Source organism: Glandiceps talaboti, chromosome 1, assembly GCF_964340395.1.
Source record: "Glandiceps talaboti chromosome 1, keGlaTala1.1, whole genome shotgun sequence".
In the NCBI taxonomy this organism is placed as follows: domain Eukaryota; kingdom Metazoa; phylum Hemichordata; class Enteropneusta; family Spengelidae; genus Glandiceps; species Glandiceps talaboti.
The window spans coordinates 7,242,609-7,267,687 of record NC_135549.1 but is presented as its reverse complement, the minus strand read 5'-3'; the positions used below and the strand labels follow the sequence as shown (position 1 = coordinate 7,267,687).

Below are 25,079 nucleotides of genomic sequence, written 5' to 3'. Positions count from 1 at the left end.
CTTGAAATCTTAAAAAGTTCCTCTGTGAATTTAAGCGCCCAAACGACGAAATGTAGAGAGTATAGTTTCACGACTACATTAGATGTATAAAGTGAGAATTGCCGTGTGAAAGTACAGCACACTATATAACATGATTTATCATTTTAATAAGTTCACTCTCCATGGTCTATATAATTTGAAGGTCGATTGGTCCACCAACCTCTACGTTTTATGATTCGTTCAATAAAATCTGTATAGCTTTGAGACAAAACGCCGATGCATGTCTTACAGGGCATACTGTTACATCACGTGAATAGCGTTAACCGGAGACGGGGTTTCAGTTTAACCTTTCTATTTACCACACCTTTGTGGTTTCTTCCAAAGGTCTAAAGTTGACACTCGTCCACTGGGGCCATTTCTATATATGTAGACGAGAACCTTCCTTTCTAATAATAAATACATATATACACAAATCAACACAATTACACAAACTAAAACCATTTCAGTGAAATGACCACATAAATTAAATAAAAGGGTCGATGCCGTTTCATTGGTCACATGACGCACCGGTCGGCTCATTCGAGTGATGTTAAAACTGCACGTTCAAGATGCGGATTGAGTTAAATACATTGCTTTTTTTTTGGTGTGTAGATTTATTTAACTATTTACGAGTACGAGACAAACTTGTTGTTTTCGTTGCATGGTTTTATATCTTTATTGAGACGCATGTCCCATTATAAATTCACTTTGAAGAGAATCGCGCATGCGATTTTCCCGCGATCTTCTGTCATTAAGAATGGAATAAACTGTCATGTAATAGTATAGTGTAACAAGTTGTTACACCAGCCAAGATATCAGCCAATCACGACGAAGCTTGCCTGTGACACAAGCATATATGAAATCCGTTGTGTCACCTGGGCAAGTTAATCTGTGTTCTACCTGTGGTTGGAATGCTGCTGGTCGCCTGACGGAAATGTAAGGTGTTGGGGTTATCTCTACAGAGCCGTTGGTCTCTTACTACCATGTTAACGCACACGAGTCGCCATTTACCAGTACTTCAGTGTCTCTTCAAGTTGGTTCTGGTATTCTTTATCGTCTTGTCTTATTCGAGGTAAGTTCTTCTTTAAGTTTTATCGTCATTTTGTCCCCGTAAACTGTAAAGACATGTAGACTCACTGCAAAAAGCCGAAAATAGAGTGCGCTCAACGCGTTTAATCGTTAGTTCACATGGGGTATTCAGATCGACCTAACAGTTTTAGATTGGCGGTTAGACCTATTTTTTTTAGCAAGCTACTTTAGTCACTTTATTCAAAGGATAGCGATGTCGTGGTAAAACGGTAAAACTCGATTTCCCAACCGATGCATAGTTGTTCTCTATTGGAAACGTCCCCTTGTCATATCAACAGATTATCAAAAGAGTCGACGCTACTAAGATCATTAATATTCTACATTTAAAGGGATTAAAATCCATACATGCATACTATATACACCTTTCGTTACTAGTACACCGAGCTATACAGCTTTGAACCGAGGAGTGGCACCGTGGAGAAAGAATGGACACATTCTACCCCGCACGCTAAAGAACCAGAAAGTAACGTCGCTATGGGGTTATTAAATCAGGGGCGATATTTATGTGGCGATACTACTATACGATATATAGCTAAGATTTGCTTGTTCAAGAAGTGACGATGGGACCCATTCTGTGGTGTTAAAACGCTAATCCGTTACAACAAATATTGACCACTATACACATACTTCAACTATCTTTGAACTCATTAAACAATTTTAAATTCTCCTTTGACAAAAAACCCAAACCATAGACCCTACACGAAAAAACCAAACCCAAAAATATGTCCCTTTTCAACAAATAATTCAACTCTATTGAAAATAAAAGTGTTATTCCTCAATTCACTTTATTTTTTTTCGGGCATAAACCATAAATGTACCCCTATTCGGTTGAGGCTTTACATTACGCGTGGTTTTAATTTTGGTGTTTTTTTGGCACGGTATTCCTTCGTTTTGTATAGAAAGCAACATCCGGTTTGTGTGAATGACACCTTCTAGATGGAAGAGAACAGGGTGAAGGAGAAGTTAAATATCAATGTGCTAGAATGGTGGTTTGATCGAGTTGACATTTATCATATTACACGTACTTAGAGGAAATTGTAGGATACTGGCGCGTCAGCCTAGTAGTATCTCCGACTGAACAGGTTCTTGAGAGCACTAGTGCATGTTACTCGATACACAAAAGACCAAACGACCCCTTATCTGGACTCCCTAGTTTAATCTGTACATCAATACTTTCTTAGTTTCAGTGCCCTTTATGTCTGTATTGTTACTATGGCAACGTTCGATAGCTTTAACAGCTACCTATATTATAGCGTTAAAACCGGAGTCATAGATTGATTGATGGAGAGAGAGTGTATGTGTGTGTGTGGGTGGGGGGGGGGTATTATTATCATCATTCAGTCTGCAGTTTGGAGACAAATTATTGAGAAGTTAAAGGGCTCAAATTAATACCAAGATGATAGCATCGGATCAATATTATACGACAGAGCGTGTGATTTTCAGACCTCCCTCGAATCATGCAGCTCACCAAGCCTATCAACGTTATTAGAAAGTAGTCACAAATTACCAAGTATGAATACCTTTCAATGACGAAAGGTCGACCAACGAATAGAATTTTGCATCGCGGCCAATCATGACACCTTTGAAGTTACAATGCACCACTAGCCACTGATCAAACCCATAAAGTAGTATCTAGAAAAAAAAAGATGACTGCTCATCAAAAATAGAGGGAGGAGAAGTGTACTTAATCTACGTAATACAGCGAGTTAAGTTATGGCATGATGACATATGACAGAATACCAACATTGCTGTGCAGTTGACCTAAAGTGTAATTCTGAAACAATATTTTTTACACTGTATGTATTAACCTATCGACAGTGGCGTCTGAGAAGGTTGGTGAACCAGCGATTTCAAAGTCATCTTTATAATCGTCACTACACGTTGTCGATAATTAAGATCGCTGACATGCGCTCTTACGTTAAAGTAGTCTGTTTTTTTTTTAGCGTCTTGCTAGAGGAGTTGTTTGAATTATTTGTTCATTTTGCTTAGTTCTTGTGTTGCTAGGTGAATTCATCAAACATAACTTGTCACGAAAATCAAAGTTGGCTCGGATAGCGAAAAAAAATTAACTGTGTATATCATAATATATGGAATGTAATACCTTCTATTCACTTTATTGCCAAAAACAGAAAAGAAAATTATATCACACATGTTAATATAGTTGTGTATTTTACATGTAAATCATTTAGTTTCCACAATTTTGTTATCCGAGTTTGTGAGAACAGAATTCTCAGATTCATGGGGATTATGTAGAACACGTTTTACTTAGATCAATAAAATTTGACAACCTGCATCTTATTTTAGAACAATCATTGCAGCTTTATTCAAATCTTTGAAAAAATTAATAAAAACCGAGTTAAAAAAGCCCCTGCATCAAAATGTGGAACCTGTCTGGTTTTAGCTGTCGTCGAAGGAGGCCCTAACTTGAATTTGATAAGGAATTATAATCGGGGTAACGTGTTAGCTATCGTCCTATTGACTGATTTAATACGATAAAGTGTGAATATTAAACCAACATATAGTTTACTTACGCAATGATTACCAAATATTGACTCTGTTCATTGGATTAGAATTTGACCTACCTGATCATTTGTATCATTAGTATTCTATCTCCTATTTAGAAATCGTCCACCAAACGGAATCGTAAATAAACGTTCGACGTTTGAATTGTCGTTTAGTTTTCACTCCATTATGAATTCAGTTCAATAACGTCAACGCTTTAGACCGAACCATTGAAAACTATAGGGACATTGGACTAAACCACTGGAGACTGAGAAGTGCATGTGCCTTTCCCCATTGAACGTTGTTGATGATAGGTACACACACACACCTACAAGGTCGAATTACATTTGAATGAATGAAACTCGATATTATTTAAGCTGCATTTGGTGGTGTAGAGCGAGGAGACATTTGTAACTTACACTGTTATTGATAGAAAGAGCTTAATCATGGAACTGATAGAGTGTTGATCCACGATATTGCCGTATCGTTAGTTTCTATTGGCCAATTCTTGGCTTGTTGTACAGTATTAGTTTGATTATTGACAAGAATTGATTAGATATGATTGATTAGTATTGATCCACTGCAATATGTCAGGCTATACAAGAAGAGATCAACATAAATAAAGCGAAATTTAAAGATAACCTCTGTAATTAGTCTTGCGCATGTCATATAACCTCCATTGATAATTTTATAACATACTCCAACATCGACGACCCCGGGGAGTGTTTTTTCTGTAACTATTTCGATACTATCTAGTAGGTAATCACGGGTGAATGGTGTGGTGTTTGTTCGATGTCCTGTTTCACAATGTATTCTGTATCGTGAGTTTACATAATAATGCTGTAACAAGCAAGGTTGAGTTTACATTACTGTCACATAGGACTGAATGCATATCGAGTGCAAACGAAAGCCAACAACTTGTGTACAGTGCAGTCTCTCATCTCTTTGAATGCTGTACGTACGACTGTAGATGACGCCTTATTACATCAGTGTCTCGTCACTTTGAAAGTTGTATATACAACTATAGATGACTTCTCATTGCGTTAAAAACAATAGACCCCAGAGTGTCCACTCCAAGATCTATGCTCAAACTATGGTCAAACTATGGGTGATAGTACTGCTGTAACAATTGACAGTGTGTAAATGTACTATCGACATAAATACCGGTCGGTGGTGGAGGTTGGGGGGCAAATAATGTTTTGTTTGTATAACTAAGAATACGTGCAACGGTCAAATATGGGGAGAAGACAACTTGTACAAGTAATATCACTGAGAAATTTAGTATTGTGAAAATGAAACTGAAACCAAACTTTTTCTAAAAGTTTCTCGCAACATCGGAACCCAGTTTGAAGTGGGGATATTGAAACCGTTAAATACCCCCTTCTCACATAATACCGTTAATAATTAGATATTGACTTTGAATTAAAAATAATTGATAAATTCTACATACCCCTCCCCACCATTTTAGATACATATACCGATGTGGCTTTTAGCTATGCCTTCTACAGGTAGACTTTGATGTGATCTCTACCCGGTCCCCCACTGCGTTAATTTAAGTACATCCCCATTATTCGGATTATCCTGAACTTTTCATCGAGTAGATTGGTGCTCTTTAACTGAAATGCAATCGAAACTCTAAATAACATTATTTGGGTAAATAAATATTCATGTATGTATATACCCCTTTTACTTGATAATTATCAGGTGTGTTGCAATAACAAGTTAATGGTGTGTCGATAACAGGCCATGTTGGTACGTCTTTTGTCGTAGCATGTGTACGGAAGTGTCAAAGAACGACACATTGATTTCAAGGTTACATTCACTCCACAGACTCGAACTTGAGATGAACCTGACTCAATTTCAAGGTTCATGCAGAGGTCAGTGAAGGCAGAATATTCAAGTATTACACTTCCGCAACTATCAAAATTGTCATTTCTTGTTCCAGCCTGTTTCATTTTTCTTTGATTATCGACCGTGACGTTTTAACTCACTCTCTAAAACTTTTTTTTATGTATTCATCGTTGACTTCAAAAAGAGAACAGTAGAACGAGATAGCACCACGAAATCACGACTTTTGAGTGGAGACTTACATTACATTGATACATTTATCCGTTCATTGTCTCAGTCAAAACCATACAGCCATGTATTGTTCAATTCAAGTTTTACCAGAGTATACTCACTATACATAGTACGGTTAGACGTTTTGCACCATGTATTGAAAGTTCCCTGATCTGAACAAGACTTTCATTCTAACAAAGCCAACGCGGTGTGATTTTCAAACGAGCTTTCCCATTGAATACATTGGCCTTCGTATGTTACTTGATCGACAAGTAACACTTCTCATGTTTTTGTAAAGGTATGACGTACGTCACTTCCGGTTACCAGAGCCCACGTATCCCATATCCTTTACTTTATATTTCTCCTGGCAATTTTCATCATACAGTCTCAGAATGCTTTGCATATGAATGTATAATTCTCGTTATGGACCTGACCATAACACTAAGAAATAGAACACGTTACCATGACAACAGACAATTGCCGCATCATAAACATCACAGGCGTTAATCCTTGAAATGAGATGAAGGCATTGATTGAGTAAAAGAACCTACCCATCTTCCTACAAAACGGAAACTTCGTTTATTGCAGCTTTGTGACTATATTCAACCGATTTATAAATAATCACGTGATAACAGTTTCGCGTGATAATCAATGTTTTATCAATATTGTCAATGTGTGTTATTCTCTTTACGCACAACATGTCGTCATCAACTTGTGTTGAATGTTATTTTCTGGAAACTCTAAGCTTAAACGTCAAAGCAATTGATATACTATCCGTCGCAAAAACAAAAACAGCAACAGCAACAGCAAAACAAAACAACAACAACAACAACAACAACAACAACAACAACCATTTCTAACGTGACTCGTTAGTAGCTGGACAGTGAGTTAAAATCGCACACAATTCGGTATTTTCCATGGAGGTAGCATCAAACTATCGCAATGGTATTTCAAATTGCAGATCTGTATCTCAAATACGGCTCCTAGTAACAATTTACCATCGGCGATAACTTCAGAGAATAAAAATAGTTCAACCTGCAATATTGATAATAAGTAAATAACAAACTGTAGTAAAATTATGAACAAGGCGCCTCGTAGTAATCTACGGTGGATGTTACAGACGAGAAGCAAGATGATAAAATGTCGCCGACATGTACGTAAGTTTAGGCGCTTTGCAAACGACCATCAGATTTTCCCATGACACATTTTAAATTAGAAATTCCGAATGTGATAAGTTTCATGTAGACCTGTTAAAATAATGATAAACCGATAATAAAAATCGACACTGCGTGTCGTCTGACTTAGCCAAGCACCGGTGTAAAACAATGTCCTATAGTATGTATGTGTACTAAAGTACTATGATATGGATGTGGGGGAAAAATGGCAAAATATTGATCTAGCTCGCTTGCACGTTTTTTTTGCCGTACTCAGATCTTGAATTATAAAGAGGAGCCATGAAAGTTCCCCTTGGATTGTCTGATTTAGTTACCCCGGCACTGATCCCACTTTTCGGATGGTGACGTTTCAAGGCTAACTTGTTTTCGCAAGATGTCATCACTGAAGCGGGAAGGATATTTTAAGCACGACCTCAGATATACTAGGAACTTGCGACAATTTATTTTACCACGTAATGTCTTTTACAACTATTTTCATTCATCCAGCTCTGAATTAGCATCACTGAGTACCACCGTTTAGACCGTACTATGGTTTTCTGTGACGGCCTTTTTGTCTTATCAAAGTTCAACTAAACCGTCTGTCTAGTCTTGTCAAAGTTCACCATACACACACTGTGTTGTAAATATACAGTAAGAGCATTAAATCACACTGACTGGAAAATCATGGGAGTGATTAGATTGGTAACCAATGGCAACGAGCGCGCAGTTCATTTATTATCGATGTGCGCCCTCTACGTTGATTTTTGGATTGATAATACCGGTCTAACGAAATATTTAATCCGTGTAAAATAGCATCGGTTTAAGACTTGTGCGCATGCGTACAAATTTCTCGTCCGAGACTGTAAAATCGCCCCTTGGAGTGTTCACCACCGGGCACCCGTTACCCGAACACAGAGGAGTGTTACACTTTGTAACAATTTACTTAGTCGCATATTATATTGTTCAGCATGATGTTAATGTTATATCACTTTGTTACGCCTTGCCATTAAAGTGAAAATCTTTTATATCATTTCTAAGTGGAACATAGGACCATTTCGAGATGATAGTTATATGCTACTTACACGCGTACGTGTTAATTATGAGATCGTCGCGATGGCGTGGTGTTATACATAGTTGGAAAAAATGACACAAACCGTTAGAATATCAAAGAAACCGCCAAACACAATCCATCTGACGAAAATAGTCTTTCTCAATCTGTTAATTCAGTATTTCAACTTTTCAAACGTATAAGCTGTTGTACCATCAAGTGTCATTCACGCTGACATTTATGTTATCTGTTGCGTGTTTAAGTTTGACTTCAAAGGGGTCTTTTCATCCAGTTTGGTGGTATCGGATGCTTGTAAACAACTGAAAAATGATATCTCCGACATGCATCTATAAGCGTTTTACCATCATATTCTCTATACCATTCATGCTGACACCTGTAAAATAGTATCTCCTCTAGAGTACTCAGTTTGGTACATAACAACTTTATAAATTTTCACAGGAGAAAGTTTTAAATGTCTTGCTTAGTAAATCTATACTTTGATACACATGGGCCGGCAGATGCGTATACGTAATTGTACTATGTGGTGAGGTGATCATAGACTATATAACACCCATACTGTAAACTAGTATCTGACCCACGCCTGGCCGTAAAAACTTAAAGATCCTTAAATTAATAAAACGGGGTGCTTTTGGCATGGCAGTACTGAGATAATCTCTTTTCAATATGTGTACATTGAAAAACCCATCCTGTCTTAATGTAGACGGTATGAAACGCCGTGCTGTTCTCCCCATCAGGCTTCTTAACCACCTTTCTTTACGAACACACACAAATTATCACAACTGGCGATAGAAGATCGGCCGGATATTATTTAACGGGGTTACAATTTTACGGTGAACGACTTAAAATTTAATCCGGGCACATACCTGCGCATGCGCATATTATTTTGTGCCATGTTACAAGTAATTTTTTTGACAATGTCAATCCGTATACCGCGCATGCGCATATGCCTTACTGATTCTATTTTACAGCGGACTAAAAAAACGTTACACCAGTTGTACTATACTGCCAATATACTTTTTTTACTATTAAAGTATGCATGTGTAGATCTTCTATATTTACTTGTGACAAATTGTTTGTCTTCCACATTTGCAAAAAGCAAAATTGACTGAAAAGGCGGTTGAAAAGCAACACGCGTGCGTGTCTTAGTTTTGGTAAATCTAAAATATGTTCTTGACATATAGGAGCTTATTTCGTTACTGGAGGCTCGACATATGCAGACTTTATTTGAATATTTTCTCGACAAACAGCTTGCGGAGTAGTTATTTTTAGCATTTTTGTTCCAGGAGAGTTGTTGTCTTCGTTATTTTGGTGGAGAGGGGGGTCCCTGATAATTGTCTGATACAAAGGTACCAACAATACACATTTAAAAGTATGTTTGGGTTCTTCAACTCATGTGGCATACTGTTGTAACTGGGGTGACTTCAGGATAACTGCGTAAGATAAACACAGGGACACAGGAAAATTACAGTTACTTTTCCCTTCAAGTGACAACGACGATGTATTGTTTGGTGATTGGTGCAACATTGGTCCGGACACATAACGATGTCTTCAAGTAGGACAAGAAAGAAGTGACGATTTGTGAAAGCATTCCCCATAAATGTCATGAATATACAGCGACTCTTTCAATACATGGACCAGGGAATCTTGACGGAGACTGCTAGGGTACCGTACTGTCGACTAATATTGAACACTTGGAGTAGTAGCAAAGAAAACAATGACGGGTACTTAAGTGCGTACTTCAGTGACATTTGGATGCCACTTCATCGTGTAATGTACTCTAACTTCTTCAACTGTGATACTTTCACAAACAACACAATCAGAATAATTTGGTTGATTGATCTTTGACAACCTACTACGAGTAAAAAACTGACGGCCTCATAGCATCCCACACCAGTCGCCACTGTTTAACACCAATCGTCGTGCATACAGCTCGGGGCAGTTCTCACAATGCGTCGACTGTCTTGCAACATCAGATCGACTTAATCGCCGGGGAAGTGGGCCCGACATCGTTAGAACGTCTAAAAGTTCGCACTGTTTATAGTTAAAGCTAGCATCCGTAGAAAACGGCTAATCTTCGTGTGACTGGTGATGTGCTTTACAGTGACACATACGGATGGACGTATCACAATACTATCACCGTAATTGGGTGTTAAGTGACTACGGCTACCGGTCTTACGCATAACATTCATATGCGACCACAGTCGAATATTTTCGATAACGGTTTTAAAAACTTGTTCCAGGGTTCGTGAAAGCATGTCGCTGCATCCGACATCAAAGTAGCTGGCTACTCGACATAAATAGGAGATTCTGTAGTCGGAAAGTCGTTTCGATGGCCCCTTCTAAGCATGCCAAGATTTCAATGGTGTCCACGGCATCGCGCTAAAGAGGTGATGAGTAGACGTGTTAATGTGACTAAATAACGTCTGGTTGTGTTTATCAAACTGTCATTTTTCTTTTTGTGCCAAGTAGCAAATAAAAAAAATTGACAGAATATCAAAAGTCACGTCTGGTGGGCGGAAGAGCTGTACTGATCCGTGTAATTGATGACAGTGAAGAACCAATTAATGTGAAGGATTCGGCATAAAAGTCTCACTCTCAACCAATGAGAGACCGTGTTTGTCTATTGCTTTGTGTGGAGTTGGGCTATAGGTAGATATAAGCTGAGCGTTTTGTTCGTCTACTATACTATAGAGTTGCTTGCAAGTATTCAGTTTGACTCTACAACTTGTTTGATGTAGTGCTCACTGAACTATCAACATGTTAATCAAATGGCCGTCTTTACTGCTACTCCAGTTATTTTTAGTCTCCGAATGGATTTTAGTAGGTCGCGCTAAGATTTTGTAAGTATGCGTCGTTTATAGAGACTTTGTCGCCCTTATCAACAGTTATCCATATGATTTATACGATTGCTTGTAATGTTGTCATTCACCAGACAGTAGTAGAGAGGTGGTCTAGATGCCATCATTGGTCAATCTCTCAAAAATGTCACACTCGTAGAGATAAACAGTCGTGTGTTATTTCTTTACTTCAAATTTGTAAATGTACCTGTATGTTTCTCTTCGCAGCATACCGTCGGTAGCGGCATTGGGTGCTAATATTATATGTAACAAAATACCAGGACTCGCGCCAAGACAGAGAGCTATATGTCAAAATCGTCCAGATGCCATCGTAGCAATTGGGGAGGGTGCTCAACGGGGAACAGAAGAATGCCAATTTCAATTTCAGAATGCTCGTTGGAATTGTACCACTCCGGGGACGTCGGTAGGAATGTTTGGTACCGATCCACCTCTAGGTAACTATCTCCATTTTAAATACCCATATCATTTGTCTACACCAGTAGAGTTATAATGTCTTCAGGTTTACATTGCTGTCGCTATCACCCTGTTGCACACTTGTCTTTTCTATACACCGAGAATTCCGAGAGTATCGGTTTAACTTGTGAAATTAGGCACACAAAAAGTATGTAAGTAGCAGTCGGTGTTTTCTAGAGGAAAGCTTTGAGTTAAGGTCATTGGGGGTCTTCCTGGCTTTAACCTACAACAGTGTAAATACATGGCTATTGTTACCTTTTTTAGCCAGGCATTAGCGTTTACAACGACACACTGCTACGTTATACCACACCTAAACACATTCGACATCTTACTTAAAAACTTAGACAAATAAGTCGCCAGCGTGTTTGGTACTCGGCCTGTCATTGTGCTCGTGCTTGACAAGCCAAGGAGAAAATGAGTGAAATATTAGGCATGCTAATCTACATGGAACGCAAGCTAACTCTCACGATTAGGTTTTGTGCCAAAGTTTGTTCAGTTGTGAAAAAAGAGCTTACAATGAAGTAAGAGGAAGATTTGTCCTCTCGATCCCAGATACTGTCATTACTTGTTAAACATGTCAATTCAGATTTCAGTTGTCAAAGTGGTTCTCTTGTTGACTATTTTACTTGAATCCAACATTCCGTTCATACACCCTTTGTTTTCGCTTTCGACATGTCGCTTTCTTGATTTCCTAGTCAGAGTTGATGATAGACAGGCGCTATAGTAAGTTGTAGTGGTCACATTTTAAGAGGGCTAGGGAGGGATTTTGCTCTTTATTTACGCCTGTCATTCTGTATTTCCATCATTTGAAAATTTCAAACTCTACATTCGCTGTATGGTTTAAGCTGCTATGAATGGAACACAACCACAGTATGGATAACAGATTCCTGGCGGACTCTTGTTGAGAGTTCACTCTGAAAGCAAAGGCAGTTGCCATTAAAGAATTGGAATGGTTTACAATGTAAACGGCCGTTTTTGTCACACTGTTTTGTAGACTAGCATATAGGTCCTGGAGGGACTTTAGAACCAACAAAGGAACGATTTTTGCTTGAAGTGAGTTTGTCCTACGGCCAACTACCTACACGTCTATGGATAAACACTGGCTACTGGCGGTGCTATGTTATGTACCTGTGCACAGGCTATGAATACAAAGGTTTTGGCCACAGTAACTTAACTCAAATTCCACGCCTAGATGTTATCTTAGATGTCACGTCACTACTTTGCTCTCGATTTGACAAATTACCTGAAAAATGCACTTTACATTTGTTGATTTTTCATGAATTAAAAGCCAGAATAAAAAATGCTCGGTAATTAATATAACACTTAGAACTTATTTAAAACCAATTATAGTGTTTGGAGAGGAAAAAATCATACGGTCCACGGATAGAGTCAATCAGGCGAATCGGATAGAAAATCAGGGTCGTTCAGGTATGGGTAAGTTTTTAAAAGACTGGGTGACGTTGTTGAAGTAAAGTCAAAGTATTGGCTTAGCCGCTATGGTTATTGGCGTCTGAGATAATGGAACCTATCCAAGTATTCGTGTCAAATTAAAACCCAATTATTCAAATGGCAATATCTGTAGGAGGACTAAACACAATCTTTTATATTGCCAACCGTTGTTTTGAATAAGAAATGACGCAACTCCATCCATAAAGGGAAAGGTGAGAATTCCGTTCTCGTTTTATTTTACTTCTCCGACACCCTTCCTGTCATCTTTTGTTGTTGTTGTTGACCAAACTGAAGTTGGGGATGGATGGGAAGTTTGTTGTGTGATGGAAGGTATTGACAAGTTGATGTGAAGGAAACAGGTATTACCTATCTCCTGTTTATCTTTTGTCTGTAGGCCACAAAGAAGCGGCGTACATGTACGCCATCAGTTCGGCTGGTGTTGCCCATGCCATCACGCAAGCCTGTAGTCAAGGTAACCTAACCAACTGTAGCTGTGATAAAGCTAAAGAAAGTGGCTTCACCGAGGAAGGATGGAAATGGGGAGGTTGTAGCGCCGATGTCGATTACGGAATACGGTTCTCGCGTGTCTTCGTGGATGCCCGCGAGATGGAGCAAAATGCAAGAACACTTATGAATCTACATAACAATGAAGTTGGTCGACTTGTAAGTATACCCCCTCTCTAAATTTGTAGACGGTAGTTTTCTCTCACCGATTTATTGTTTGACGACGATTTATCGATGATGGGGGGGGGGGGGGTATTTAAAAAATGTCGCATTTCTCGTTATGTTTAAACTTGATGTTAACCCAGACTTATATACACACAGGTTCACACGTCGAAAGCCGATTAATGTAGGGATGTTACTAAATGCCAATGTAAATTAGAAATATTTACACAACAGCCATTTCTAAACGGTAACTAATTTGTTGTAGTTACAAAGCGCAATAACAAACAACGATTCATTTCCACAAAAGTTGAATTCAATGGCTTGGACAGGAAAGTCAACCACTCTAGAGTCAAGATTCAGTCAACTGTTTCACGGAGAAAAAAAATCAAGCAAATGAACGAGTTTGAAGACAAAACTAATCAAACTGGAAGCCAAAAATTCCACTCGGGATTCTGATATATAGCAAGGTCACGGGGCTTATTAGATTTGCTAAGAATAGGAACACGTATGTGGACATGTAACGTTTGTACAATAGCACAATAGTTTCTACACGAAAACAATAAAGTCGATACTACGAAAGAAAACGGTAATTTCCACTGAGCGTAACAACACAACGGCTAAATAGCAGCTTATTTGACTCAGTTTAGAGTGTAATCACAGACATGAGACGGTCTAATCGTCAACATATTAAGGCCCGTCATTATATCTTTACTATACTTTTAAATCAATATGAGCACTACAAAGTACAAAGATACCCCTTCCCAGTTATTCTCTGGGAAGTCACGTGGCCCAGACTACCTGGGGACGTAGCATTAACTAATGAAAGTGGCCTCCGAGACATCGTTGGATACCCACAGACGCGTGTTCATCAACACAGAAATCTAATTATCTATTGACCTAGCACACAAATACCTCTATTACCTGACTTCTTCGATTTGTGTACTTAAATTAAGATTCTTCTTTATGCGGAGTTATCCTAGCACACACAATCAACGTGTTCGTCTTTGATGCCCAGGATGACAATAGCGGCGATACCATTAAAGCGATCCAGTAATTGAACAATATCAAAGACACCGGTTTATTGGTAGACAATTAACGTTACAATCAGGAAGTGAGGGGGCGTCACATCGCATAATTATTGCGTACATTTACTTTGTGTTTGACTTTCTACCTCCGTGCTTTGACTTGGTACCGCTGCCTCGCCGATGTTGTCTCTCATCTGTACCCCCTGGATGGCTTTCATCATTCAAGATATGGATCTCTGAATGTAGTGTAGTGTCGTGTCACCCACGGCCAGCTTTCAAAACGTTACATCACCAAAATAAGGCTTATACAGAAAGCTAATATTCAAAGTCACATAATCAACTTGTTTTAGGTGAAGAGATGAATTGCTATGAAGTCAATTTTACGCCAGACCACATTACATTGTTGTAATGTTTCAACACATACAAAAAAACCCAGATAACCGATGGTATGGTATGGTATGGTACAGCCATAAAACCATTTCAGCCGACCGTCAGAAATATTATATATCGTTAGTTTGATAACCAAATTGTCGATGATCTTGTCAAAGTGGTCATTAGGAGATAAATAACACTGATCATAAAATATAAACCACCTGTTACATTTTAATCCGATAGTTCTGTTAAACCCCAAATTTCTTTCTAAAACTTATCCTTCTGACCAATTTCCCGCTAAAATCACACGGAAAGTTGTATTTTCTGATATCGTTTTGGCCACATAATTTGGAGTTCGAGTCCGAGAATTTGTAAAAAAAAATAAAAAAAAAATTCATGTCTGATTTGTTTGTTTGTTTAAAGGGACAAATACAAGACAGTTATTCGGTGATTGAAATATTTCTAATGTTGAATATTTTTCTCTGTAGGTTTTGAAAGAATTGATGGGACTGGAATGTAAGTGCCATGGGGTTTCTGGATCGTGTACAATGAAGACTTGTTGGACAACACTGCCAGCATTCCACACTATAGGAGGTAGAATCAAAGAAAAGTATAATAGGGGAAAGCAAGTTGAGCCAGTCCGTGCGAGACGAACCAGAAGACCAGCTTTCCTTACACTGAAAAATACCAAGAACTATCGCAAGCCACCGAAAAAGAGTTTAGTTTACCTTCAAAAATCACCTAACTACTGTGAATATGACCTCGATCGAGGTTCTCTAGGAACGGTAGGAAGACTGTGTAATCGCACATCGACGGACGTTGATGGGTGTGATTTGATGTGCTGCGGACGAGGATATAATACACATCAGTACACAAAATTCTGGCAGTGTAACTGCAAATTTCACTGGTGTTGTATTGTAAATTGTAATCAGTGCAGTGCAAGAACTGAACAATATACTTGTAAATAATAGATTTAAAAAAAATAGCTGCAAGAACAATGCAGCTAAAAAAACAGTCAGATCGTATCATCTTGTCATTGTTAAATATGTGTGGCACTATTTCCAAAACTTGGCAGAGAACATGTACGCAGTGCCAACAATTTCACTGCCACAAAAAGGAAACATTTGCAATTTCATCTTCTATTTAAAGAAAGAGACATTTATCATAACATTTTCAATGTTTGTCCTTTTGTCCATGTGCTTGAGTTGGCACAGTCTATACTATACATATTGTAAACTTATTGAAAGTATCTATGTTTTGTTCCAAATCACCTGTTTTACTGTATTTTTGACAGACGAGTTATGACACTCTAAGAATGTATGTACTTCTATACTATGGCAAAGTTTAAAGTTCAAATTCACCAAATCAGCATTCCACTCTATAGTTATGAAAATGCCAAGTATCACAAAGTAAAATGCTCAGTAAAATTGGTAAAAAATGTATTATAAAAAAAAATCCAATTTATTCCATAAATGAACATGTGAAATATTTTTTTTTGTCTATCAAGAGCATCCAATGGGTCCAATATCATCTAATTTTAAACACAATATATTACTTTGTCAAAACAACTGAAAAGAGTCTGGTCTAGATGCAGTATTTGCACTAGGTATTTATTTGTTGATTTGTGGGGTAGCAAATTAACTGTTGGCTGAAGTTATGAGTACTGTGTTTTATAAGACAACTTACTTCTTTGGCATTTGCTGGTTCTCACTATTCTTTTATGGTGAAATTATAAGGCATACTATACTTTACTTTAAATGGACATTATCACTTGCACAGTCTAACTCCTGCAGAAACTATTCATATAGAACTTGTGTGATGATGAATCATATCAGGTATAGACTGTCTACTAGCTGGTTTCGTGACTTTGCTATACTTTTACACTATCCAGAGAATATAGTGAAGTCACAGATCTGGCACACAGACAGCTATACCAGGGATGTTGTACACTTACATAGTAGCCCTTGTTCAAGTCTGTACAACTGGCATAGTTTGTTTGAAAATAAAGGAAAATTGTAGAAAGACTACTACACTACAGTGCAACTCAAACCATGTAACTATCTATCTCCTCTTATGCAAACAAATCCATATTACCAGTTCAAATTTTATTGGTCAATTAAAACATTTGAATTTTTCATTTTTACAATAACATCATTGAATCCTCAAGCCCTCCAATAAGACTTGAAGTTGGACAAAGAGAATCCTATCATCTTGACCTTGGACTGAAAATGGACAAGAGACTCATCATCTTGAACTTGGACTAAGCAAATCCATGGGTAACAGCATCTTGAACTTACTTGGACAAGGAGAATCTACAGGTAACCCATTCTCTTGAACTTGGACTAAGAAAATCTGCATCTTGAATTTGGACAAGGAGAGTCAGCAAGTAACCCATCGTCTTGCAACTTGGACTAAAATAATCAGCTGGCAACAAAGTATCTTGTCTTCTGGTGATAGTTATTCACTCACAATAGACTCTGGTGTGGTGTGCATTTGGACCAATTTCACAAAATAAATGTCATCTCTGTGATCTGATACTGCGTTACCCTGGACTATAGACATCAGACTATAAGCACTTGGTCTATGATCAGTCCTATTGTACTTGAAAGTTGGAAATTAATATTTCATTTGTATGTTAGTTTTGTTCACTTCTAGTGATGGGCAATCCTAAGTCATCTCTAAGGGCAAAATGTCAGTTGATGTGGTGTTTTGCAGGCCAAGCGTTATTTTGGTGAAGATCTTCCATCTCAATTCTTTTGGTGTAAATGTTCAATTTTGGCCAAGACATTTCACTGAATGTCATTTCTGGTGAAATGTAACATTAGGTTAAGATGATGTAATAGCATACAACTGTACTGAATGCCATCTTGATGAAAATTTCTTGTTGCATAAATGTTCTCATTCACTGAATCATTGAATGCCTTGTTTCACCACACCAAATACTCATTTGTTTGACTCTATTGGCCACACTGCATTCAGTCAGCATGTAGGGTGGGGTAGGGTGATGTATGTGGAAACTGTCATTTCACCATTCTAAATGGCAATCTGTTTGACACTACTGATATTACCATATTCAGTCAGAATGGGTAGGGTGGGTTGCAGTGTTTGGAAGTTGTCATTTATTCATTTCAATTCTTGACCAATAGATAAGCCATTATACAAATAATTACTGATTTCACTGTCTTATTTCACAGATAGATATAAATTTCACTCTCTTATTTCACAGATAGATATAAATTTCACTATGTCATATTTATATGTAAGCAAAAAAATTAATTTGTTGTTGTTGATACTTTTCAGATTTTCAAAACTTGTCTCGTTATCAAAATAAAATATTTCTTCCAAAGTAAAACCCTGGTATGTTTTAAGCATTTGGTTGACTACTAGCAAAGGTCAAATTCTATCCTTAGTTTAAAGTAGATGCATATATATATATAAATATAAAGTCTAATTGTAGAAACACTGCAAGATAACACTTAGTACTTGTTAGGTTATCGACCCCAGGTCATGGTACTTTCATCTATGTCTACAAACTTTCCCTTCTTTGATAAGGGTTTGTATACTGATCTCTGCAATGAATAGAAACGTGGCTGCTAAGTTTCCATGTTTACAGTTATGAATTGTTCACAGTTTTATCAATTTCCTCTTTCTTATATGTGATATCACTTAATAGGGAACTTGCAATCCAAACTGAGCATGCTCAGATGCAAAGGACTATGGGATTATCTGTGGTTATCGTAATACCTAATCTGGAGCTAATGATAAAATTAACCTCCCACAAAGATCAGGGTGACGATGAATTGATCATTACAGATTACAAACAATGTATCAATATTGTTTACAATGCTAATTGATTAGTACTTATTATCACATTTCCCATGATGCAACATTCAACATGGCGGGTTTGCAAGTTCCCTATTAGATAGTGTGCCTAAGGTGAAGTAAAAATAACAATTGTAAACCTAACATGACTCAATTTAAAATAAAATGTTGTCCCGAACACATGATTCTACACCTGCAAGATAAATTTGTTATATAGATTAGTTTTTCATAATCTTTCTTAGTCTAAAAAACTTGGAAAATTGTGGAATGGCCACCCCTGAGCAATGTACTAGTACCCTTGTCTGAAAGTAAGAATAAACCAAAGTACCTGGAAAAATTCTGTGTGGTTGAGTATGGTCAAATTGAGCAGCACATCAAGGTTAAAATATAGGCAGTTTTCCTTGCTACACTGATGGAAAGATTGAGAGCCCTGTTTATTTTCCCACAGGTAGAAAAAACACAAAACAATTACATGGCAGAAATTGATACTAAAATCTTACAAAATTGATGGCAAAAGACACTAATGTAAAAGGAAAAAGTCAATATTATCTCAGCTGACTGGGATGCTGGTATGACCCCTTTGCGTCTGACACACACACTTGTACCTCAGCACTACCACTTTTAATTCATTACATGTTTGTATCAATCTTCCAGTATCTCTCAAATCTCGGTCAGAACCAACTTGTACGACTTTCATGAAGTAACCCTGTTATTCCCCTATTACTCTAACTCTATTGTACTCCTTTGTTTTCATACTTGTTGCTATGGAACAAGGGCTGTGTTGACCATTTTTTATCGCTTTCCGCCTACACATCAATGGGGTTTATGTCTTTCATTTGTCTAGAGTAAGTGTTACACGTGTTTAAGTGTGGAGGTGTGACAGAGAGCGACACAAGAAAGCATGCTAGATTGTTGATACATGTCAGTTATTACGCTTACATTACATAGTTTGTCATATGCCACCACCCAAGATAGATAGTCAGTTTTGCTCCTTGTCAATGTATTTGTGAGGATTTTCTGTCTCTTATGCATTTGTATCATAAACTTTGCAGTGAAGTTAGAAAGAATGGGCCAATGACCTTTGGCAGGGTGACAAATCTGTTGACTTGTAAGATATGCTAGTATTTATGTATATATATAAATATATATGGATGTAAATAAACTACCAATTTAGCATAAGGAGATAAGAGCGTAGCATTGGTAATAATCCTGTACCGTACTTTCTCCATCACAGTGATGCATTCTGTCAGCACTGTAATTGTTAGAGATAACACCTAATTTCTCACTCTCTTTCTCGTTCTCCTTGTTGAAAATCAATGACAAATAAGGCAGAGGTTTACACTACTGGGTGGTACCTGGTACTAGATTTATTTGTAGCATTCATACTTGAACTCTCTACTCTACAGTACAAATGCAGTGTACAGGTATTATTTCTCTCTCTTTTGACAATATTTATTTTACTGCTGTACTTGTAATGTCTATACATGTGGGATGCATAGAAGGGCCAATTATCAAGCCATGTCAAGTACTGCAAGGGGGTATAAACCACTCATTAAAGTGCTCACACTCAAAATACCTTACATGCAAGCAGGTCAACAGAAGATATTTTCCACCAGTTCCAATTGCAAAATTCACAAAAAGTAGAAAATAAAATAAATGAATTTAAGTATAATGAAAGTATGGTAATTACACTCCAAAGAGATTTGTGAATCAGAGTACATATTTTATTGTAATATCAAGGGTATTTAATTTTTATTTTATATTTTTTTTTCAACCCGTTCACATAACAGACAAGAGTACCTGGTACTACCACATGTACACTGAATGCATCTACTTGGCGTAGTAACTTGTAAGGCTTGTACAGTCAGCTGGTATGCCATCACTTGAGTAGGCTTCAACGTCTTCTCTTCACAACTTTTCTGATTCAATACTCGTCTCTCCCTCTCTCAAAGAAGTGATCATTTTTTTTGTCTGCAAAAAGGGTGATTGATTTTGTCTGGACAGTGTACATAGTGGTACTGGTATATAAAAGAATTAGATCAGCAGTTGACAGGTAAAGTATGTCGAGTCACTGGCATTACATCACAATGGCGCAGGGTCTTTTTTTCTTGACAAACAACACCCTATGTGGTGTTACAATTACACCACACTTGTATGTTGGTAGGGGTAACTAACTACACACAGTTATCACAACTCTAGTCAAGTTTGCTTGGAATCTATCGACACTCTCCTATTCTGGAAAGTCTTGGAATAAGTTCTAGTTTTTAGAAATATCTAAACACTTGTGTGTTGGTAGAGTAACTACAGTCAAATCTGCTTGGAATCTACACTCTCCCCTATAAGTATTATACATAGAAAGTCTTGGAATAAGTACCAGCCTTAGTCATATCTACACACTTATGTGTTGGTAGGGTAACTACACACAGATATCACAACTCAAGTCGAACTTGCTTGGAATCTACACTCTCCTAGTATACATGGTCATTGGAAAGTACACAGACTTGGAGTAAGAATCAATGTGTGTTGGTTGGGTAATTCTATTCTTGTTATATCACAATCTAGGAATAGACCATTCCTGGGTTTCTGAATCATGTGATTCGAAACCCAGAAATAGTCTATTGCTACACTTGTAAGTACAGTGATATCACAACCCTAAGTACTCATTTTACTGGAATGTTGGCATGGCAACTACATAGTGATGTCAACAAACAGTGCATGTCATCAAACTTGTGTTTTGGTACATTGATGCAATAATCTCAACATGCACTCATCACTACACTTGGGTGTCACTAAATTAACTACATGTTGATTTCACAAACCAGTCAAACTGGAATTCAATGTTGCCATGCCGACTCAATGGTAATATCAAAAACCAGTCATTACTAGACATCTCTGTTGCTATGCAAACTCAATAGTGATTTCACAAACTAGTTATCACTAGACTTCTGTGTTGCTATTCTGACTCAATGGTTAATATCACATACTAGTTATCACTAGACTTGTGTTGCCATGCCAACTCAATGGTGACTTCACAAACCAGTTGTCATTCGACATCTGTTTAACACAGGAACTAGTACCAATAATATCACATACATTGACAAATCACAATGCCGTAAGGGTATAGAACCTAGCACTGTAAGGTTACTGTGTGTGTGTGCGCATGTGTGTGTGTGTGTGTGTGTGTGTGTGTGTGTGTGTGTGTGTGTGTGTGTGTGTTGTGGTAGCTAAGTTTCAATCATCAGTCCAGCCTAACATGTCAGCTACTGTGTCTACTTTTAAGGCCACTACTCCAATGAATTTCAATGTGTCAGCTGATAGGTGGCTTCATTCATGACTTAGTAGTTTTGACTTGCAATGACGTCATCAGCCAAGCTGTGCTGTCAAGCTACACTACAGACACTCTTTGTCCAACACACCTCTATTATGTCTATGTTTGCAATGACGACAACACAATTGGGACTTACCACAACACTGTCGGGTCTATGGATACTGGCCTCAACAATTCAAATACATTTCAATAATACACAATAAAAAGCAAAGCTATAAAATATCTGCATTCAGCTTTCTTACTATTACATGTATTTGGACAATACATTCATTGATGAAACTTTTGGGCTGTTGTCCTCACATGTCTTTGAAGTATATTGGGTGAATTTGACTTTCTCTTTCAAGTACCGGTAATATACATTATAATTGGTGTAAAAAATTGAACACAAGTTTATGTTTTATCCATACAAGGAAGAATAATACCCTTAAGTTTGTATTGACAATGACCTTCTGTCTGCATGCATGTATGTATATATGTATGTATGTATATATGTATATATGTATGTATATATGTGTGTGTGTGTGTGTGTGTGCGTGCGTGCGTGCGTGCGTGCGTCTGTCTGTCTGTCTGTCTGTCTGAATGAATGAATGAATGAATGAATGAATGTATGTATGTATGTATGTATGTATGTATGTATGTATGTATGTATGTATGTATGTATGTATGTATGTATGTATGTATGTATGTATGTATGTATGTATGTATGTATGTATGTATTTAAACACAAGTAAAGCCTTGCTGAAAATAATAAGTTTTATGTACCTCTGTGAAAACAAGTCTTCAGAGACGACACATACCCAACGTAATACTATTTTGGTAGAACATGATGTTGTACACATACAGTACCTATTTCCTGTTACATCCTTGCTAACCTGCAATCTTTATAAACAATGTGAAAAGTGTGGATTTTTACAAAAATATTACAAAAATTTAGTCGAACATGAGAAGGGTATAAAATAAAGAGTGAGATAAATGTGTAATCTTTTAAATAATATACGAGAAAAATGACCATAATACATAAACTGAAGAAATAACCTGAGTGAAATATTTGACCTTAAGGTCAAGGCCAATTTACTTATTTTTAACAGAAAGTGCAAACCACACTATGTATATATATGGAGACACTTGCATTGAGTCTCTATGTATCATTATGTTTACAACATCATACACAATTATATATAAGACAAACATGGCTGCCATTCAGTTAATCTTTCTGTGGTCATGAAACAAAATGACAGGGATGAGTACCTCTATACAAATTTTGAAAGACATTGGCATTGTCTGTAATATGCAAGAATTTGATCTGACCTTGTAGGGCAAGGTCATGTTGCATAATATCAACAGAAAGTCAGATCCAAGTAAATTAGGTGTAGACACTTGAATGAAGTTGAAATGCCATTATGGTTGTTTTACAATATTGTACAGTTTAAGTTTTACGATTTCTAAAAAATGGCCAGTATTTGATAAATTTGTCAAGTTCACACAAACAAAAAGATCAGAAGCTCCAAATAGCACCTCAACTTATTTTACCAAATTTACATTGTAAACATAAATTGACCTGGGTGTGGCTAAGGAATGGCTGTGGGCTGAATCACGGAAACATTTCCCATAGCCCTCAGGACTTGGCTAATGAAATCAAATAAAAAATACAATTAGATGAGTTTAAGCACACGTTTGATGCCAACAATTCTATTCTTAGACAATCAGTTGGTCCAAACCCTATCCGCAACTATTGAAAGTTTGTTTTGGGAAAAGTAGATTGAAGGAAGTCATTTCCATGTTTGTTATGGTTTGTTAGTGAGAGTATAGTAGTTGTAATGAGAGCACAACCTTGGCGAAGATTTACCCATTGTAAGTACAGGACGAGAGGCACAGAATAAACATGGATAGTGGTTCAAGCTATGCAAGGCAAAACATAATTTGTTGAATTCACAGACTTCCAGTCTGCGACCTAAATTTTCATCTTGACACCATTGTTCTGTCCATTTTGGAATGAAAATAGAACAAACTGTCAACTTCCAAAAACAAACTGAGTTCACTTTGCAGTCTACAGTTCTGTTCAGAAAATGCAAGTATCCCAAAACAGGGTTCACTTTCTACTCTACAGTTCTGTTCAGAAAATGCAAGTATCCCAAAACAGGGTTCACTTTCTACACTACAGTTCTGTTCAGAAAGTGCCAACATCCCAAAACAGGGTACACTTTCTACTCTACAGTTCTGTTCAGAAAGTGCCAACATCCCAAAACAGGGTCCACTTTCTACACTACAACCTAAACAGGTCTGTTCAGAAAATCACAGGTTGTAATATCATCTTTTGATGCTCTATCACCGCTGTCCTTTGATTATAATTTACACCATCTATACACAATCACAATAAATCACTTACTTGGGCATGAAAAATCAACATTGTTATGCCTATTTCACGGATGTCAACTTTCAACAATTACAAAGGCTATTGCTTCCCCACTGTGTACTTTTGACCCAGACAAACATTCTGTGTTGTTTATGATCTGTTAAGAAGTCAAATTGTGGGTTTCACTTGGCTGCCCATCTCCCCACACTCTTAGCAATGCCAATATACCATTGCATCTGTACCTCACATAAACTTGGGTAAAGAAATCACAGTTTGAAAAGAAATGATCTTTGTACAGATGTATGTATTACAAATAAGGATGGGTAATGTCTAAGGATATGAGATTGGGCATCTCCCAAATCCCAAACTCTCAACCCACTACCGGATACATTTAATGATGAGGCCTATTTACGACATTGACCTAGACCAAGTTCAGACGTCAACAAGCTCATAAAGTTACCAAAATTAAGACAATAAATAACAGTTTGCAATAAATGACACTAGCTGGACAATATACCTTTAAAAGTGAAATGAATAGATCCAAGGTTTTTTCACACAGCAGAGTTCAGACTGTGTATTTATTAGTACCCACTGGAATGTGTAGATTCAATATGTGCCACCCTGACCAGGGTAGGAGTGTTCTCTGACTCTTTTATACCTTTTTCAGAATCATTTTTTTTTCTAATTTCATAAACATATGACAATATAATTGTACAGGATCACAACACTGTTTTCTGACATTTTGGTACAAAAATTTATGTTTGTTTGTGTGAGTGTGAGTGTGAGTGTGAGTGTGAGTGTGAGTGCGAGTGTGTGCTGTATATTAGTCACTTTTCAGAAGCACCAGAATCCATCTTAACCTC

At 37.3% G+C, this 25,079-nt stretch overlaps 1 protein-coding gene across 1 annotated transcript; it reads left to right on the top strand.

Annotated features, from left to right (window-relative positions):
- Positions 1-1,001: 1,001 nt before the first annotated feature.
- On the top strand, positions 1,002-15,681 carry LOC144441614 (protein Wnt-7b-like). The gene is made up of 4 exons (XM_078131109.1): positions 1,002-1,090; positions 10,956-11,182; positions 13,045-13,313; positions 15,202-15,681. Exons 1-4 carry the CDS (start codon positions 1,002-1,004, stop codon positions 15,679-15,681), a joined length of 1,065 nt encoding a protein of 354 aa, XP_077987235.1.
- The last annotated feature ends 9,398 nt before the right edge of the window (positions 15,682-25,079 follow it).